At 38.9% G+C, this 21,165-nt stretch overlaps 1 protein-coding gene across 1 annotated transcript in view; it reads left to right on the top strand.

Annotated features, from left to right (window-relative positions):
- The window catches only part of ITGA8 (integrin subunit alpha 8), a 148,561-nt gene that overhangs the window by 41,181 nt on the left and 86,215 nt on the right, over positions 1–21,165 (top strand). The window contains exons 8-13 of the mRNA XM_089533306.1: positions 121–165; positions 2,173–2,216; positions 4,415–4,471; positions 4,675–4,727; positions 9,875–10,080; positions 12,079–12,270. Coding sequence (XP_089389432.1) covers positions 121–165; positions 2,173–2,216; positions 4,415–4,471; positions 4,675–4,727; positions 9,875–10,080; positions 12,079–12,270 — 597 coding nt within the window. The remainder of the gene's footprint in view (positions 1–120; positions 166–2,172; positions 2,217–4,414; positions 4,472–4,674; positions 4,728–9,874; positions 10,081–12,078; positions 12,271–21,165) is intronic.

Genomic DNA, 21,165 nt, shown 5'->3' with positions numbered 1-21,165 from the left:
ATAAAGTGTTTTTAATGGAGATTATGGAAACAGAGATTTGATCTGGTTGTCCTTCCAGAAATGACTCTCTTCAGACATAAGTGCTTTATCAGACTTCATATGCATACTGTTTTTAAACAGGGTACTCTGTGGCTGTGGGTGAATTCACTGGAGACTTTCAACAAGGTAAGAAGCCAATATCCTTCAGGTCAAATTCTGTACTCTGTGAGTTAGTTATTCTACTATTTCTTCTCTGTAAGAATGTACAAAAAACAGATTAATTGGTTGATTTTAATGTTTAAGCCTTAAGTACTTAAACTACAGTATAATATACACTAAAGGCCAATTTGTGCAATGTATTACCATATTCATGTGAATAGTACTTACCTTGGAAAAAGGTTGTGTCAGTTCCTATATTTGTAAAAAGACAAAAGACAAGCCATAATTTTCACAGGTATTTGTAGTGACCATCTCTACTATCACTGGGTTTGCTCATAATAGCTGAATGCATGGGTGAATGTTTCCAGGGGGTAAGGACTGCTCATGCAGACAAAAATGCATTGTCAGAATTAGTTCTTAGAGAGAGAGAGAGAGAGAGAGATCAACTAAATTCAGTCAAATGGACAACTGAACTGGATTTTGTACATTCTGCATTGCATCTTATATTAGGGGGAAATAATACATGCATGTCCTCTGAGTTGTGTACACACTCTAGTACACCAATTGAGTTTCTGGAGTAAGGCTCTGTGTAATTTTTGCACATTTTTCAGTCATTTAGTGATGATCAGTTGCATACAAGGAATAACTAGATCCCTTTTGGACAAGCCGTGTACTTCTGATTTCCAGATCAGACACAGATGTCTATGTCTACAGAGTCACTTGTATAGAACCACATACACACACTCCACCTTTGGAGGTCTTAATATACTGGGTATCCTAAGCTTATTTGTTATAGGTGCTGAATAGAAGCAAATTGTATGATTTGGTCTTAGATTTATTGCAGCTTGAGTCTCCCTTATCCAGAATTCCAAAATATTCCAAAATCCAAAACTTTTTCATGAGTATGAGATAGTGACATTTTTGCTTTCTGATAGTTCACTGTACACAAACTTTGTTTCATGCACAAATTATTAAAAATATTGTATAAAATTACCTTCAGGCTATGGGTATAAGGTGTCTATGACACATAAATAAATTGGGTCCCAATTTCCAAGATATCTCATTATCCAAGGTTATTGGGTTTATTAATATGTGCAAAGACAGGGATTCTGAAATCTAAAAAAATTTGCAAAATCCAAAACACTTCTGCTCCAAAGCATTTTGGACAAGAGAGACTTAACATGTACTTTAAAGCTTTCCAGGGCATTTGTTTCAATAAGCTTGTGAACAGATATTATTAACCTCTGCATTCTCTCTACAGCAGGACTTAGATTAACAATATTGAAGTTCTTGGTGTTTTGCTAATATATTGAGGTAGGGACACTCCTAGAGAACCAGTCTTGTGTGATGCTTTGAGTGTTGGACTACAGCACTGGAGATCTGGGTTCGATTCCCTGCTTGACCGTGAAATCCCACTGGATGACCTTGGGTGAATCACACACTCTCAGCCCAAGGAAAACCCATGATAGAACCTATCACCTTAGGGTTGCCATAAGTCAGAAACAACTTGAAGGTACACCACCACTACCACTGCGGGACAACCCTACCATTATACAGAATGAGGCAGCTATTTTGAAGGGTAATTGTTGGAATATAACATGAAAAGTGTTGGAGGAAAAGTTTGCTTGCCACACAACCTACTCTGTGCTCCCTAAGCTAGTCTTCTGCCTTATATATGAAAGGAGATGTTTGATTACCAGAGATGGAGAAAGATTCAATGAGTTGTCCAGTTATTTTTTGCAAATAGAATGGGAGGAGGCACCATCTTTTTCTTCAGTTCAGACAGCAAAGTGCCTTGAATTGATCCTGTGTGAGGATGTGGTACTGTTAACTTGTTTTCTACATCAAACTAGGGATTTTGGTAGCCAAACATAACCTAAATGTTGATGCTATTGAAATGTGCCTGGATATTTATGATAAATTTAATAGTAGTCCTGTTGTTTCAGCATATTCTCTAAACAGATTCTGAACAATTGCTGTGTAAGCAGGTATTGTACTAAGTTAACTTTCAGACTTTTGGTTTTCTTTCTTTAGAACTGGTAGCTGGAGTCCCAAGAGGTGCACAGAATTTTGGCTATGTATGTAATCTATAAAATATTTTATTCCACTTACGTTGTACAAATGGTGAATTAGTACTGAACAAAATACTGCATATTTCTTTCCCCCAATGACATTTTTAAATATGTTTCAAAATATTTTGCATCAGATCATGAAAAAAAAATCGTTTGAAAGCCTTGACTGAAACTCATTTTTTTGTCCCGAGGTATAGTCTTCATTAACAATAAAATGGGATTTTGGGGAAGATACTACAGACTGCAAAGGCAATGTACTTTACATGACAAAATGTATCCTTTTAGATAAATTCCCAGAGCAGAAGTTGGAAGCAATGCCTTAAAAATATTTTAATTACTCATACATTAATGAAGTAACAATGACCTTGTTGGTAGCTATCCCTAATTGTAAGGAAACATTGGTGATTGCTTTGATAAAAAGCCACATTTGCTTGTTACCAAAAAACATTTTGTGTGGGGGATTCTTTTGGCCATTTGGGACATTTTTGATGCTGAAGATTTCCTCCCCCAATTTTTCTTTTTTAATTTCTTAATCAAAAGAAGTGTCATGTTGGCATGCCAGGAAGCCTCACACAGCCAAAGTGCTACTACAAGTATAAAGAAGGCACACTTTTAATTGCTTCAATGTAGAAGATCATTTAAAAGACAGGAAAGGAAATCAGCCTGAGATGCAGGAAAGGGAGTGAAACTTTTGGGTGCTGGGATGAGGAGGACTTTGGGGGAGGTTCACAGTAGAATCATAAAATCATAGTGTAAAACAACAACAGATAAACCATGCTAAAGGGCCAAGACTCCCCTGCAATAGTACAAATGCTAATAAATAAATAATGTCTGAAGCAATATGTTAATAATAAGTAATGAAATAATGACATGAATAACACTGACAGTAACATAATGGTATCAATAGTAGTTGGATGGCACTTTACCCCAGAAGTGTTCCAAGCTCTGTTCCAGAGCTCTTATATACCTCCTATGTGCTTTCTTTTTTTCTTCCTTTCTGATAGCACTGTGGGTTTCTTCCTTTAATACTTTCCTATGCATTGCCCACCCACCCCAGTAAGAATTCTGGCCTCATAATGAAGTTTTGCTCCAGTCTTCACAATTCTAACACTACAGAGGAAGAAGACACTGAAAAGTTTTACATGTACTGTACTATTTTCCTTTGGTTGCTGTGCATTCCCCCTTTTTCTAGGTGCCTGAATTATATTTCTAAATGGTCAGTTGGAGTTTAAGCTTATAGCAGTGCCTAAAGTGTGAGGATTAAAGGAAAATTGTGGGGCAAAAAGTTCATTTGGGGGACAATGCCTTTGTTTTGTTACACCTCTGGAAGAATGCAAACAGGCTAGAGAAGAATCAGAAGGGATAATCTTATTATAACAAGCCATGAATGGTACACAATCTTTTCTTTTCCCGTGTCACCACTAGGATAGCACACCCCATCATCCCATATTAAGACATATATGCTCAAGCACAGCAATTAGGCATGGCAGGACCATGTCTGGACCATGATCCTTACATTAGGGTCTTGAGTCCAGGGTTTAGTGTAAACTTTAAAGGAGATATCCAGAATGCTGAATTCTATCTTCAAAATAGGTTTAGCACCTTGAACAATTCCTTCAGAGTTTCAATTAAATCTTAGAGCAAATTTACTATTCCTCTGACATAGCTAGCACTGATTAAGGGCATGTTTTGGTAAAGAAGACTTTTTAAAAAAAATCTCTAATACTTGCCAAGAAGGAAGAGTGATATCAGACAAGATAGGATTCTTTGAATACCCCCTTTCATTACAGTGTTTACGTATATCTGTTTTAAGCACCGGAGCCATATTTTAGAAATAAGATTGTTTTAGTATTAGTGAGCTTGATTGGTATTAGTAATAGTAAGTATGCTGTTTGTGTATTTTGGCATATACTATAATGTGTTACCATTACAATGGCATATGGCACAATGCAAATAAATATTTGACCAACTTTGATTACTGTTGGTGATATTTAACAATGTGGACTTGAGTCCATGAAAGATAATACCACAATGAATCTTGTAGACTTTAAGGTGCCAAAATACTCAAAATTTTCGTCTCTTTTGAGTGGTGGAGAAAGTATATTTAGAACAGTAGAATGCACATTCTAAAAAGGATCTTTGTAATTATTCTGAAATATAATCATGTATGGCTTGATTGAAATCCTTCTATTTTCTCTTTCCAGGTTTCAATTATAAATTCCACCGATTTGACTTTTATTCAAAATTTCACTGGTGAGCAGGTAATAATAATAGCAATAATTCAGAATACCTATGTATCAACTTTTAAAGACAGAGGATGTAATGCTGTCCAAATACTTACAACCTCCCACAACATATATCTGTAGGAAGACTCTTCAAATAGAATGAAATAGAATGTTAACATTTGTGAACTGAGACTTGAAAGGGATCCTTGATATAAAAATAAGGTGTTTTTTATTTACAGATGGCATCTTACTTTGGATATACTGTTGCAGTGTCAGATGTTAACAATGATGGGTAAGTTGTTAATAGCAGTCTATTTTGTTCTATGCTTCATTTTTTGTTTCTGGTGACTTTCATTTAGGTCCCCCCCCCCCCATGGGTTCAAATTACTTAATCCTAAATTGTCTTTCTGCAGTAGGGATGCTCGAATCTTTCATTTGATCCATATTTTTAACTGACCCAACATAATTTGCATTTTCCAGTACAGTATAGTATTGAATGAAAGGCAAATATTATTTGGATACTGTCATTCAAAGGATTTTACACAAGGCTATACACAAGGAGAGAAAAATTGGTCTGCTAATGATATACTTTAATGGTAAGGATATAGGTATTTAACAGACAATAAAACACAGATTAAACTGCAAAAATAAAAATATTGAAATCACATATGCTGTCTTTAGCAGCATACAAACAACCAGTGCTAATCCATAAAAGATAAAATCCTAAGAATACATTATGTCAGAATGGCTCTCAGCATTTTCCAATTTTGTTCTTGGCTCAACAAACCATTAAAAATAATTATATTTTAAGGAAGGTTGCATTAAAAATTCAGAATTTAGAAAAGCTACTTTTGGGGACTACAGCTCCCAAAATCCCTCAGCCGCTTTCTAAGCTTTTTTCCAAACTCTGAAAAAATTATATTGAAAAGGACGTGTACCAAATGCTTGTGTCAGAGGAAGTTGCATATGCAAATAAACTTGAAAATTCATCCTTTTTTAAAATCACAGAATAATGCATAAATTATACAGAATGGACATGGCTGAATGCATGTAAAGCTGACATGAACCAAGCATAAATCGATTTATGTCTTTATTCTATGATATGTGAGACTATTCCTGGACTACACTGGATTAAATGCAATGAGAGAGAGAATTCAGCTTGGCAGTATATGTTTAGATAGAATTAGACTCCTAAATCCTTTAATCTTTCCAAAATATCCATTATTCATAAATATCATGTTGTTATTATTTTATTCTGGAGGAAAAAAACAAAATACTAACCTGCTGTAAAGCCAAAACAAACAAACAATTCAGTCATCTTTCTTTGTGTGGCTTTATTCCTAGCTTTTGAATTTTTCTCGGTTTTGAGTTAAATCCAGCTGACCATTCCCACTGATTGCACTGGCTTTCCCCCTAGATAGGACTAACACTGGATTTAACCCTTTTAAAATATAGCCCTTCCTAGACAAGGAGTACTCACATGTACTGCAGAAATCAATGCGGAATTTCTCTTGGTGGCTAGAACACTTTACCTTCCAGCAGCAAACTTCAGTAGTTGCTCACTAAGTGTAGGCCCCAATACCATCTCACACTTCCTATATGCTTGTTGAAATTTTGAATGCCATGTAGACTGTGTCTGATTTCCCCGGTGAACCGCTGGTGACAAGGAACTCATACCTCCTTAGCATACCTGCACTGGTTTAAGCACTTTCTTTTCTGGGTTTTAAAATTTTTATTATATGAGAGACTGGGTGCTTTACATTTTACAAGGGCCTGCTGTATTGGAGGGCTAGCCTTCCATGGACTCAGGCAACTGTGAATTGTCCCATCCTGTTATTGTCAATTGCAGCATGTGCACATGACCGCACTGCAGGGGGTTGGTCCTGGATGGCATGGGGTTGGACTGGATGGCCCTTGTGGTCTCTTCCAACTCTACCATTCTATGAGATCACCATACACACATGCTTGAGCATGTGTTTTTTTTAATCCATGGGGGTGCCTGAAACTGTACTCCCACAGATGGGAAGAGTACACTGTACTTGCTAAGCAGAGACACTCATTTATCCTTTTAAAACAGGGTGGCTGAGTGGGAAAAATGTCTAAAGTTTAAGGTTTAGCAGAACTTTCAGTTATATTAGGAAACATAAACACCCTGAAAGCACCAGCTCTTCTTTGATATTGAAAGCTCATCAGGGTCAGCCCTAGTTAGTACTTGAGAAGGAAAAGCAGGCACTTTAGGCTGAATTTCAGAAGAAGGCAATATCAAGCCACCTCTGAACATGTCTGACTCCTTTCCCTTCAGTTTTTCAAGGCAATGTAAAAAAATTTAATCCCACTTCCCCAGAAAGAACATACAGGAAAGATTCTAAGGAGACTATCACACAAGGGGAAATCAGGGGATTAAAAAGACATTTTCCTGGGAAAGTTGCACAGTTGCGGCAAAGATTTTCACACATTGCAATCTGAGAGGACTTATCCTGGGAAGAACCTGGAATGCTCCAGCATCAAACCATTCATGAGATTTACCCATAAATGATTTGTTGCTGGAGAATTCCTCGTTCTTCCTGGGCTAAGTCCTCTTAGATCACAACATCATCTGAAAATCTTCACTGCAGTCACACAACTTTCCCAGGAAAATGCGTTTTTAATCCCCTGATTTTCCCCGTGTGGTAGTCTTCTTTAATAGCAAACTTCAAAGATGAAAACTGCACTGGATTCCCTATAAGATCAAGAGAAGGCCAATTGTAATACCTGCTCACTCTCCCAGCTCAGTCTAAGCAATCTAATGTTTTCACTGCTTCCCGTTCTAAAGTTTTTTTTTAGCTCTGTTGACTCCCAGTCTGCTCAGATCCAGAGATGCTGTAAGAAAACAGTAGTTCAAGAAATCTGAGTAACAACAGCCAGAAGAAGACTGCTGGAGTTCTATGTGGAATCTTGTCTGCTGGAAATGGGAGTGGATAAAAACAAGAAGTCTCAGACTTGATTCTTTAAATAGGATTGATGTTTTAAAAACAAGGACACAGAGAAAATATTTTCTCCAGTTCTAAAATAAGAAATGTTCTGCATTGAAATTTGTTGATAGGAGCATAGGAAATAAGACTGGTCTTGCCATTAGGTAAAGTAAGACAGCCACTAATCATTCTTTCTGATCAATCTGGTCATTCCCCTCTGTTGCTGTGTCTGTCATATTCTGCAGCCCTCAAATATGATGGTAGGCTTTACTCTATTCTCAGGATTGAAGTATGGTTTAACTACCAGTCAAACTGCTATCTGTATATGTCTTTTGTCTCTTGCAGCAAACATCTTTGAATAACCTGAGAGGAAACTGCCTTATTTCACTGGTGCTCCCTAGCTCAGTATTGCATGGGGTATCTGTGGCCCTTCAGATTGCAGCTCCCTTAAACCCTAGACAGCCTGTCCATTGTAATTGGTGTTTTAGTTCAACAACAACTGGAGGGCCAAAGGCTTCCCATCCCTTATCTGCATCTCTGCTTCTGACAGCAGCTATCCAGGGTATCAGAGAAGGTTCTTTCCAGCCTTACCTGGAAATGCCAAGAAATTGAACCCAAGGCCTTCTCTGTGCAAAGCATGCATTGTGCTACTGCTGAGCTCCTGACCCATTCTTAACGGCTAGCAGTGCAAAAACCCATTCTATGGTTGCTTAGTGTTGCTTGCTTGAAATAGATTCATATGATTCTGAAATGAGCAGTGCCAGTTGGAGAGCGATATATGCACAAGATGAGAATTATTTATGTTGGCTTAAATCACATATCCAATAAAAATACATTACCAAATTGTTTTATTTGTATTATTCCAACACTCTGAAATAGTTAGGCTCTTCCTCTTGACATGATTCTGTGTTCCTGCTGTTAACTGCCCAGCAGCACACACAAGAGTTGTAAACTATTTCAGCAGGTGACCAGCTTGCGCTTTTGAAGGCAGTGTTATTTAAGAGGAGGTGGCTGTGCCTCTCCCACACGAATGCATGGGCAGACAAATCATTTGGTTAATAGAACAAGGTTACAGCATCAAAGTGTACTCATAACAGGAGTGTAGTTGTAGAGATCCATTGAGAATTGAAATAGATTGTAGAAAGTTGCTGTTGTTTTTTTAGGAATACAGCTCACAGAATCTCCAGCATGTGGTTGAAGGTTTTGAGGAACTGCGGTCCAAAAAGTAACTTTTCCATGCTCTCGCCTAGAATTATTTTGCATGTACTAAATGGATTGTATCATCATTTCTTAACCTCTTTTTCTCTTTAACTTACATTTGGCTCCAAAATGAAACTATTTATAGCTGAAGACAAGCAGAAATGTTCCTCCGTTTAAAAATTTCTAGTGCAAACAGATGTTTCAAAACATACAACTCCCCATGCACAGCTTGAACATGGGGGTGGAGGAAAGAACAAATAGAAGTGAAATTGACATCCATGTTTTTGTTATCTGAATTAGGATTTGGAGAACCACAACAAAGATCATAAGCAGTGACAGGAACAGTTGGGTAGACTGAGTCATCATGCTGAAACAGGGATGCATAAAAACAGAGGATGGGGCAGTCCATGTGCCAGAGTTGAGACCTGCCCCCAACACTAGTACCACAGGGCCATTAACTCTGCTTTACTAGACTTCCTTCTTAACCTCTTTTCACTGCAGATGTTCTACATATGTAGTTTATCATAGAGCAGACATGAGGATGTGCTCTTATGCCGAATCTCTTGCTACAACAGCATAAGGGGGAAAACACTGAGTCAATTATACCATTAAACAGAGTGAGGTGACTACTTCAGGTGGCAGGTTGTGGGTGTTGTCAAAGGGCAACTAATTGTTAGTTCTTTTATTTGTTATTGTTATATTTTTACTACTAGGGAGAGGAAGAGGATTGAAGGAAATTTCTATTTCTTGTGCCAAAATGGTTTGGCTGGTCTGGAGTACAATACACTTAGACTTGTTTGAGTGGAAGTCTTGAGACAGCCCTGGATTTCCAGTATCAAAGATTTCAATATTAAATCTGATAACAATTCAGGGCAAACACTTTTTATTTGACAGTGACCTGGTTCAGATGCAAATGTTCAATTATGGTTTAGCACAACATTCACAACCCTGGAACCCTAGCTCATCCACTCCCCCATTCTTCACTTGTGAAGCTGTGAGAAGGAGACCAAAAGCTTTCACTTCACTTTTCATTTAATCTCAGTTAGCATGACAATCGAGCCATAAACTATGGTTGATTTTAATTGTGGTTCATCATAGAACTTGGAAAGTTTTGCTTTTTATTACAATTTGCACAGTTCTCCACCCACAAACTATTATTCCCTGTGCAAATTGCATGCATAAACTACAATGTATTATTAATGGTGGGCTAAATGGACAAAAGAGCGTCTTGGAATTTTGGATTGAGCCACTTGGAGCTTAAACGCTCTGTCTGTGACCTTCTCTCCAGGCTTGATGACATCCTAATAGGAGCTCCTCTCTTTATGGAACGTGAATTTGAGAGCAACCCTAAAGAAGTGGGGCAGGTATATCTATACCTGCAAGACAGTGCCTTGTCCTTCAGAGAAGCACAGATGTTGTCTGGCACAGAAATGTTCGGTAGATTTGGCAATTCCATTGCACACCTTGGTGATCTGAACCAGGATGGCTATAACGGTAAGGCATGATAGCTTTTGTAGAGGATACACATAAATTGCTTAGGTGGCTGAATATGTGAATGGTCAAGATGCAAAAGAGGTTGCTTTGCAGTGGAAAACCTGCATATTCATCTTAAAGCAAATGTTAAGAGTTGCATTCTGGAGAGATTCATTGGCAGCTTGTGGATTCCACACTGGGTTTAGTTCAAAGTCTAAAGGAGCTGGTGCTATTTCACCAAATAGCTTCACTACCTGGGACTGTTCCTTTAAAATTTGGCCTATAATAGGGAACAGATTTACTGCCTCAGTGGCATCAAAGACACCAATGAGCAGAATGTTCTCACACACCCCCGCCAAAAAAAAAAAAAAAAAAAAAAAGAATTTAGGCACCATCCCTGAAGGTTGATGTGGTGTTGGGATGGATGTGTATCCTATTTTTGGAGGATAGTCTGAAGTCCAGTTCAACTCCATTTTAAAGTTTTAAAATCCTATGAAGGTAAAGCAACTGGGACTTGGAAACTGCCCATCAGTATTTAAGCATCTGGACAGCAGTGTGAGCAGCCGTAAAAATGTCTGGCCACAGTCTTCTCCATTATTTTGATTGTGGTTTAAAGGATGGGTAATTATTCCTAAATATAAATCTGTACATGTAAATTAAGAAAATACAACATTTACACAGGTCTGTATTCTCTTCTCTACTCATTTTGGGGACAATGTGGAAATGGCCATCTTATCTGCTATCCCAAGTTTGTCTCAGATTTGTAAATCAGGCACAATAGCAATAAGGTTGCTGAATCACTGCTGGGATTTAATCTGTAAAGGATTTATCCAAGATCCAAGCCCCAGAATACTCTTAGTATCATTTAAAGTTCTGGCTGAAATATGTAGTGGATTCACTGCCTCAGCAAAATAGGGGCCATATGCTTCTGCTGCTTAGTTGGGCCTTGGTTTAGATGGTGTAGTGGCCATGGCATCCTGTCAAAAAAGCAGCAGGAATGGGCGACAACTTATTTGTCTATTTCAGTTCACTGACTATGTTCAGACTATTATTTTTTTCATTATTTTGTCTTGAGAGTGGCCTCTCTGAAAAGCTACTGGGAGCTTAAAAATAAATTAAAATAGATGACTGGGAGCAAATGCAAGAATGATTAACTACAGAGATGGGATTTTAAAATCTTTTATAGATTAACCTTTCAGGCAAGTTTTTTTTTTAAAATGGCACTCTGCTCTTTCTCACTGCTTAATACTGATATACAGGGAGGGGGTTGTGAATTGTTGAGAGTAACAAACTGACCAATTCAGATGGGAGAATTTCCACCATTTCATTTTGAATTAGCTAGTTGTTTTAAAAAATTGAAATTGTCTGGCATTCCAAATGCTGCCTTACAATCATCAACTGTACCCAGTCTTCACTGCGCATGTTTTTCTCCTTCCAAAAGCTACTTCGGGTCACTTTGGAGGTATGCTGTTTAAATGATGCATGCATCCTAAGACACTGGAAGCCACTTAAAGCAATGCTCCAGCCCTAAGGACTGGTGTGCAGCTTTGGTGCAGCTTCTGGACTCTTAAGATGCGTGTGTCATTTAAACAGCATACCTCCAAAGTGCCCCGAAGCAGCTTTATTTTGGCCTGTATGTTCAGGCCCTAGGTCTCCAGAAAAACCGTGGTATATTTTGAGAGAATGGAAGCAGGGCAGGAAAACAATCTCGGAAGGCCTGTATGTTTGGGCCCCTAGTTAGGATTAAGGCATCCAAGCTTGGGAAGCTTACTTGTTCAAAGTCTTGCTAGGAGTTCAGGGAGCTATAGTCCAAATAAATAACTTTCCCAAGCATTGGTGAAATCCATCTCCTTGTAAACTGTTTCACAATCCTACAAAATATGTGAAAGCTACCCCAAGGGGAAATGTGTGTAGCAATGGCATCTTTGAAATTCAGCCCTCCAAGTTTACTTACATGCTAATTAAAGAACTAATTAGCATGTTACCCTTTTAACCTTGTTTTTTCTCCTTGTTTTGCAGACATCGCAATAGGTGCTCCATTTGCTGGAGAAGACAGGAGGGGGAAAGTACTCATTTACAATGGAGTCAGTAATGGGTTAAATCCTAACCCTTCCCAGGTTCTCAGTGGTATGTGGGCCTCCCAATCAATGCCTGCGGGATTTGGCTTTACACTAAGAGGAGACTCAGACATAGACAAGAATGATTACCCAGGTAAGGTTCTTCCACAAGAGAGAAGCTTTCATCCCCCCCTTCCTCTGGAAAACGCATCATTCCTAAACTGTTCTTTTTCTAAGGCAGAGGTCAAAATAAAGAATAGGCTTTGCTTTTGTGTCTAGTTCCAGTTTGGCTTCCCTGAGAATTTGGAGCTGGACAAGACAAATACTCCCTTTCCTGTCATGAGAAATCAGCAGAAATGAAAGAAGGGTTGGAACAGACACATTAACATAAAACACCTGAATTGTTACAAAGAAGGGGAGTGGGAGAGAGCTGACATTCTCTTCCAGTCCTGTTGAAATCTGAATGGAAGATTTGATTCTAAGCATTTTGCAAAATTTGTTTTTTTAAAAGTTGTAATGGTTATTTAAAATAGTCACTACAGTAATTGTCATGCCCTTCTTAATTGTGAAGATTCCAAAAGTGACTAAGAGATATACAATTGTTACAAAACAGATGCATCAGCAATTAATACCATTATAGTTATAGTTCAAAATGGCATTGGCCTACCATTTTAAATCCTGTTCTTTACTATATGAAGGGATTGGTATCCTTGCATTTGTAATTGCAGCACTCTCAGAGTTGTTTTGAAATACAGCTCATCCAACTAAGAATGCCATGTAGGTTTCCGAAGTGTAATGAATGCAATGCAGACTAATGTCACCCTATGGTTAAGAGGGTAAGGTACTAAACATCACAAGCTATGATATCACCAGTTGGCTTTAGGCAAAAATCTGTCTTTTTAACAAAAGAAATTCCTCCCCCTTTCCACCCCTACTGCAGTTTGTACAATAGAAACAATAATAATGTCAGTGAATTTGAATGGGCTGTTCCAAGAGTTGCTAAAATAATGCGTAAAACACCATGAGCCCTTAGGAAACACATTATTTAAATATTGGATTGGATCCAAACCAGATCAGTCACACTTTAGTTTCATTGAAGTCAATGGTATTTCATGATCTTGACTAACATCCCACAAATTTCAACGGGACAAAAGTATATCTGGATCCAGCTTGATGAAGTACGATTGCTATTAAAAGCACATACAGAGGCAGGGATGAGAGAGAGAGATTGAGAGAGAGATTATTTTAGTTACAGATATTTCTCCATTGCTTTCTTGCCCTAATCATTCTTATTTAGTTTGGTTTCAAATGTTTTTCCTTAACAATTAATATTTTACTGATGTCATCTGGTATTTATCAACACCGCTTCACTATTTGGAGCTTTCACTCTTTATTTTTGGAAGTGGAGCTTATCCAGTTTGGGGCAGTGTTCCAACACCATCTGTAGTCCAAATTCACAACATCATTTTAGTTTGATTTTTCACCATCCCCCTCTCCCTCAGATCAAGCATACAGCAGACCACAACATTTTTCTTTACTGGGATTTGAGAAGGCTCTCAGTATTCATAACGTAACCCACACAGTAGAACTGCTGTACTCCAAGCCCTAGATTGTTTTGCTGGCATAAACCCTGTTGTAATTAATGGGACAATACTGGATGAACATTCTGGAATATCTTTGCCACTGTGCTCTATTAACCTACTGTACTAATGTTTTTGGATAGTTTACATTTTGTGACTGTTTTCAGTGCTTATTCTCCCCCCCTACAGCCCCTGGCCCTCTTGTTTGCCTTAATCCAGCTGGCTAGCTTTGTCATTTTGTGTTCTCATCTGCATTGGCTTTGGAAAAGGGACAAAAGGGAAGATCAAAATATGGTGTGTTTGAAACCCCTTTGGGCCCTTTGCAACTACAAAGGCAGTGATTTTCAGTATCCTCTCTTGGAAACCTTCTCCACAGAACACAGTGGAACTTGGTACTAAACGACATAATCAGTGGGAGATCAGTCAAAACTCCTGACTTAAAAATAAATGTGGAGATGCATATGTACTTGATTGAAGTAGCAAAGGGCCATCCTAAGATATGGTGCTGTCTGAAGCAAAAGACAAAGTGACACCCTCCCTGTGCCATTGCCAGGCTATTTTACACTGTAGGCAAGGCTAACTACTCACATCACTACCGCCCCCGCCCCCACTAAATTGCTAACTTCAGTTTCCAAAATCAGCTGTATTATAGAAAAAATGAAAAGCAGAAAACTTCATGACCTGTAGTGATAGATGCACTGGCCAGCCCTGCTCTACATCACGCTCTCTGAAGAAATTTGTGATTTAGATTGGTGGTTCTCAATCTTTGGTCCTTCAAATGTTTTGGACTTAGGCTCCCAGAATCCTGACCATTGCCCAAGCTGGTTGGTGCTTCTGGGATCTGAAGTCCAAAACTGAATATTTCCTAGTGCTTATGCTGAATTCATAATGTAGCAAGACTTTGGCCCCATTCTCTGTCCCTTGCTGTCCTACATATTGCCCAAAATTCTGCTCCAGCCTTATGAAGGGAGCTGCAGTGGAGAAGCTGGATTTTCCCTCTGTGTTGTTCTAGTGATACTACCTATGCTCTTAGCCAAATTGCTGAGTTCAACTGGCTGAAGCCATTCTGCTAAAATAATACCACCAAATCTTGGTCATTATCTGTCTATGGTGAAAGGTGATTCCTATTGTACTTAGAGAAACCCTTTATTTTATCTTTGGGTGCTGGCTGGGTCCACTTTGTTCCAGAAACATTGACATCTCTTATGAGCATCTCTCATGAAATGTCCCACCCATTACAAAGGCCTAAACCACAGCTTGAAAAAGGTTTGGAGGTGTGTTGTGGGGGGGGGGGGTGTTGACTAGAGCTGGCAATTCTGGCTAAAGGATTCTAGGAGTTGTAGTCCAAAATTTTCCAAATTTTAATATTGGCTACTCTTGCACACAGGTGGATGGATCATACCTATACCTTTTGCTATTGCAAATGTGAATTTAAGCAGTCAGTGATCCTTTTTTCAATTTTTTTTAGCATATTAGCTTTGGTGGCTCAGCTAGCATATAAAATATCTGGTCTATTCATTCTTTGGAGAAACATACCAATATTTCTTGCCAGAATTCCTTGCATGTATTCACTGGGATATTTATCTTGCTTTCTGCCAAAGGTTTAAAAATTGTTTCACCAAAATTGCAGGGTTGCTCTTAGTGAGCCATCAGCTCTTTACGTCTGTGGTATATGAAAGCATTCAAGTAAAACCATTGTGGTAATAAGATAACCTTCTTATGGTGTTTACACTTATTGATCATTTAGCCAAGAAATAACATTGAGAGTTTGTACTCCCCACTTCAGCTGTTCTTCAGACCTGTCTGGCTCCAAAAGATGTCATTCCAAATTATTTCCAACACAAGGAGAGAGAAGAGCTGCACGTTCTCAATTTGCCCTGCCCAAGAAATTCTGTGCAAAATTCAAAGTCAAAGTCAAGGGCACCGCGAGCACAAGCTCAACTTTACGCTGTATTTGCCTTACTTTTCCGGAACGGATCCCTGCGTAAGGCAAGACTCCACTGTATAATGAAGTAGAGAAATAGTAGTGTATATCCATCAATTGGGGGGAAGTAGAGCATAATTATTCTGGTTAATAGTTTAATTTACAGTCAGCTCTCCGTATCGGCGGGCTAGCTATCTGTGGATTGGAGCATCCACAGATGGCCCCCATTATTATCCATGGTGGCATATTCACGCAGCCACACCAACACAGCCACACACACATTATCCATTAATGAGAATGGGAGTGGAGGTCCCATATTTTTAGGTATCCATGGCCCGTTCCACATCGGCAAAAAGTACGTACTAGGTACGTACTAGGGTTAAAAAAGGCGTCCCTTCCGGATGCCCTAACCCTAGCATGTACCTAGAACGTACAAAATGGTGACGCCCTATACACATGGGCGCCGCCATTTTGATGTTGTGGACGCTTAGCGTCCACACATCACAGCTCGGTTATGATGCCACAAGTGCGCCATTGGCGCCTTGCGGCATCATAAGCGCATCGCCAAAAAACGCCTCTTTTGGGGGCTTTTTCGGCTGTCAGGAAGCCTCGCTGTTTGGAAGCTGAGGGTTCCCGGCAGCGAAAACGGAGGCGCCAGCAGACCGCCTTTTTTGGGCGGTCTGTAATGTACCCATGATACGGCGGATTGAGTTTCAAATCAAACTCTACCAATTTGTAAGACCAACTGTAGTTTGTTTTGTCATGGTTTATTATTATTATCTGTTATTATTGTCTGTGTTTTAGATATATTTCTAAAATTGTTCATGATTGTGTTAATATTTAATAAATATTATGTATAAAATATATTTATGTTCATATTGTGATTAAACTACTGTAGGGCTATTTTAGGAAAGCAATAGCTGTGGTAAATAGGAAGCAATATCCTAAAAATACAAAATTCTGCCTACTCTTTCTGAAATAACTTTGTTTGATGGTTGCATCTGTTAAGTGCATCAAGATCTACAGAGGGAAGAAGCAGGGATTTTGAAGGATATGAAGTATTCAGAGAGTTGTAAGCTAGGTGCCAAGAGTCCAATACTACCAACTTTTCATATGAATTATTATGTATTTTATTATGGAATCCATTTAGGAGAATCATTCATGACATGAAGAGGAAGAGAAAGAACAGAAAAGACGATTTAGAAAATAAGCCCTTGAAAAGAGTTTCTTATCTGTGAGCGCAAGTGGCAAAGTCAAAGCCTGGAGTCAATAGCTAACAGTTGGCTTGTCACTGTCCAGTTTATTGTTGAGTTGCTTGGAAACTCACTATCCTCTGATTTATAGAATTAGAAATGACAATATATTCCCATATTTTTAAAGAACATAGTAAATATGACATGACTACTGGTTGTGTCATCCCATAAACATAGAAGAAATGATAAGTCAGTTCAAGTCTCAATGAAACTTGGTGCAAACAAGAAAGAGTACACTTTCAGTCAAGAACTATGGTCTGTTAGTCAAGATCACTGGTGATTTGGGTGAGGAAGTTCAACCTGTGCTGGACAGGGGTTGCACCAGTCTTAGGTGGAAGTAACCATGTTCTCCTGAAGTTTGTTATACAATGGAAAGGAGAAGCCAGGCATGGTCAGACACACATTCTAGACTTTAGGAAAGCTGATTTTAGTAAACTTAGAGAAATACTGGGGGTGATCCTATGGTCAGGAATACTAAAAGAGAAGGGAGTTCAAGATGGATGAGAGTTTCTCAAGGGGGAGATACTAAAGGCACAATTTCAAACAGTTCCAATGAGGAAGAAAAATGGGAGATGTCTCAAGAAACCAGGATGGATGACTAAGGAACTTTCAACTGAGCTAAGTTTTAAACGGAACACGTATAAGAAATGGAAAAATGGGGAAATCACCAAAGAGGAATTCAAACAAATAGCGAGCACATGTAGGGGTAAAGTCAGAAAAACTAAAGCACAGAATGAACTCAGGCTTGTTAGAGAGGTTAAGAACAACAAAAAGGGCTTTTTTGGATATATCCACAGCAAAAGGAAGAAGAAGGAAATGGTAGGGCCACTGCGTGGAAAGATGGCAAAATGCTAACAGAAGACAGAGAAAAGGCAGAATTACTCAACTGCATCAATAGAAGTATAATGTCTAGATCAAGGGAAGTAATAGTGCCACTCTATTCTGCTCTGGTCAGGCCCCACCTGAAATTCTGTGTCCAGTTCTGGGCACCACAGTTCAAAAAGGATGTTGAGAAACTAGAGTGTGACCAAAGGAGGGTGACTAAAATGGTGAAGGGTCTGGAAACCATGTCCTATGAGGAATGACTTAGGAAGCTGGGGATGTTTAGCCTGGGGAAGAGAAAGTTAAGGGGTGATATGACAGCCCTGTTTAAATACTTGAAGGGATGTCATATTGAGGAGAGAGCTAGCTTGTTCTCTGCTGCTCCAGAGACTAGGACCCGAAGCAATGGATGCAAGCTACAGGAAAAGAGATTCCAGCTCAACATTAGGAAGAATTTCCTGACAGTATGGTCTGTTTGACAGTGGAATACACTCCCTCAGAGTGTAGTGGAGTCTCCTTCCTTAGAGGTCTTTAAACAGAGGCTGGATGGCCATCTGCCAGGGATGCTTTGATTGAGATTTCGTGCATGGCAGAATGGGGTTGGACTGGATGGCTCTTGCGGTCTCTTCCAACTCTATGATTCTATGAAAGACGTGTAGGTACCATAGCTTGTCTGCCAGGCTGGGCCAGATCAATACACTGCAGTGTCTGGCACAAAAGACAGGCTAGTGCCTACTTCTATTCCATCTGCAGAAGACTACTTAGACTGGTAGTAGAATCTTATTTCAACACTGACAATGAAACTGGGTCTACCACCACACCTGAAGGTAGCAGAATAGTTTAAAGGATGCAGAGCAAACCATGGGGTACACATAGTTCTATCTTCCAAGAAAAAGGGAAAAAAAGTTGTTGAGGAATAACTGCTCTATTCCCCAGGACTGATTGCCATGATTGCCCTTGTATACTTTTGACTAAAACTTTATCCAAAGTTTTTCCTGGTACATATGTACTTGGCTTATGTTTTCCATGCTTCATTTATTTCCAAATCAGACTCTTCATTTGGTCAGAAACATAGTAGTCAGAGTTTTGTTGAGTGCTCACAAGGTCAGACCAAGCAACTCTGGACTTACGTTGGTTTTGCTGAATTCATGTTTGCTTCCGTAATTCAAAGTACTGATATTATCTGTAAATGGCTATTTAAGGGACTTCTTGTCTGCCCAGTTGGTAAATGGCACATCATAGCATAGTACTGCATGGAGAGCTGCTATTTTACATCGAGATATACAGGATTGTGGCCCCACTATGTCTCTAGCATTTGAAATTTCGGGTGGTAGAAGCTGCTTCCGTTTTTTCTCTCTTCTTTTTTGGAAAATCATCTACCGTTATTTCATTACTTCCTTAATATCCAGTTCTATTCTCCCAGGCAACTATGAATATTATCTCATTATCTAATATGGAGAGCAGATGATAACCCCCTATAGTGGGAGGAAATGCATGCCTGGAATTCAAAGTTGAAATGTCAAGACCCACACCATGGTGGAACTCCAGCTATAGTCCAGTGATGATTTATTGAAAACGGTTTCCTTAAATCAGATCTTGGGGGGGGGGGGGGGATTTGTTCCTCGTTTTTAAATTATAACTATATTCATATATGTGGAAACCCTAGCAAATGAAACAGTATAATTTCATGCCGCATTTTATGAAGCTTTTCTTTGGGTTTCATTTGAAAGGGTTCAGGCACTTAGTTTGAGATGGTTATCTCTCATTCTTTCCAGAAAATACATTTATGCTGTGTCAAACATTTAGCATTCAGATAGCAAACTATAGCTATGACATTTTCTAAGAAAATCCATGAATGTGATGACTAAAGTGTTCTCTATTTTTAGGATAATAGGACTCCTGGATTTCAGTGAGCAGCTCAAACACTTGATTTTGATTATTTTTCTTTGCATAGCTCAGAATGTTTATAAACCTCATTAATGCTTTTGGCAGTCAGAATGTTTCAAACCTATCTCTTAACTAGAACAGATTAAAGAAGGAAAGGAGGATAACTTTCAGTTGATTTTTGTGGTGCTGAACAAACTCATAAAAGGCACTGAAACAAAATGGAAATACATTTTGTAAACGCATTGCCTGCAACAGAATGTTGCTGTATAGAGTTCTCCAGTTCACATTCTAATCCAAGGTTGAATTTTATGGAGTGTGACTCATGGGTGACATGTAGCCTCTGGATTCTGCTTTTGTGGCACCTGAAGCCCCTGTCCCCTAGGGCCACCCAGCACCCCAAATTGTTGGGGGTTTAAAAAAAAATGCTATGGTGTTTACAGGGAATTTCTTGCCCCAAAATCAAACAGAAAACTCCCCAGGTGCATGTAAACACATGAAAATATCCCACCCCACCCAGACAACCACAATCATCTGAATTTGGTATTACCACCAAATACTATTTTTCTCTGCAAACAGAAGTCACTTCCTATCATCACTTTGAGAGACACTGCAGAGGAGAACAGAGTATTTGGTCCAGTGGAGGGGTCTGAGATGAATTGGCTCCTGCCCCCAAATTGACTTGAATGGGGGCAACCCCCTGAAGTTCTTGCCAGTAAGCCCTGCCCCTTTCCAGTTAAACCCTGCTCTCACCTTTGCCCACTTAGGTTTTCAGTGGCTGCTCCCTGCTGGGCTGATCCATCTTTGTTATCCTTCCATTAACATGCAAATACCTTTTTGCTGAGACTGCCCTTTGGCATTCAAGCTGCTGTTAAATGGGAATGGGCAATACTGTTGCTTTTTATTGGCATGCTTTTACTCTGTTTTTGTGCAGTAATTGCATTTATTTTTTTATTAATTATGCTATCATTAGCTACCTTGAATGCTATTTGGCAGTGGGTTAAAAAAGGTGGAAGATTGATTATGTGTGCTGTTTATTGATGATGCTTTCTTGTGGCATATCAAATGGACATGTTTAGTGGTTATTCTTTTCTGGTTGGAGGTAATGCACCATATTAAGCCCTTTGACATTTGTAGAGGCACATGTGGTTTTAAATGATATTTCTGTGGCTCAAAATTTAACTGATGTTCAATGTAGTTGGATCCTATGTGCTTTACTTGTTGCTAAAAGGCTTATATGCCAAGGTTGAAAAGATAAGCATTCACCATCCATCATGCAGTGGTCAGAAGCTCTCAGTGCTTTGAATGTATATTTTACGAACATTAGCTTTGAGAAAATGTATTTTTGGACATATGGTCAGCTTATATTAATGTGTGTATGTATTCTCCCCCTTTTTCTTTGTTTCTTTTCTTCATCCCCCTTTCTTTGTATTATATTTTAAAATTCTAGTTGAAACAGTATGCTGTTATTTATTTAATCTGTACCCTGTTATTCTCCCAGAGAAAAAGAGCACTGAGGGGGGCCATCAGTAAATTGAATAAAACAAAAAACAAACAGCTTCATTTATATACTGCTTCATACTGAA

Source organism: Sceloporus occidentalis, unplaced genomic scaffold (assembly GCF_023333645.1).
Source record: "Sceloporus occidentalis isolate IW3139 unplaced genomic scaffold, rSceOcc1.0.p SCAF_7, whole genome shotgun sequence".
Classification (NCBI taxonomy): Eukaryota; Metazoa; Chordata; class Lepidosauria; order Squamata; family Phrynosomatidae; genus Sceloporus; species Sceloporus occidentalis.
Note: the sequence above shows the minus strand (reverse complement) of the source record. Positions and strands in the feature narration are given on the sequence as shown.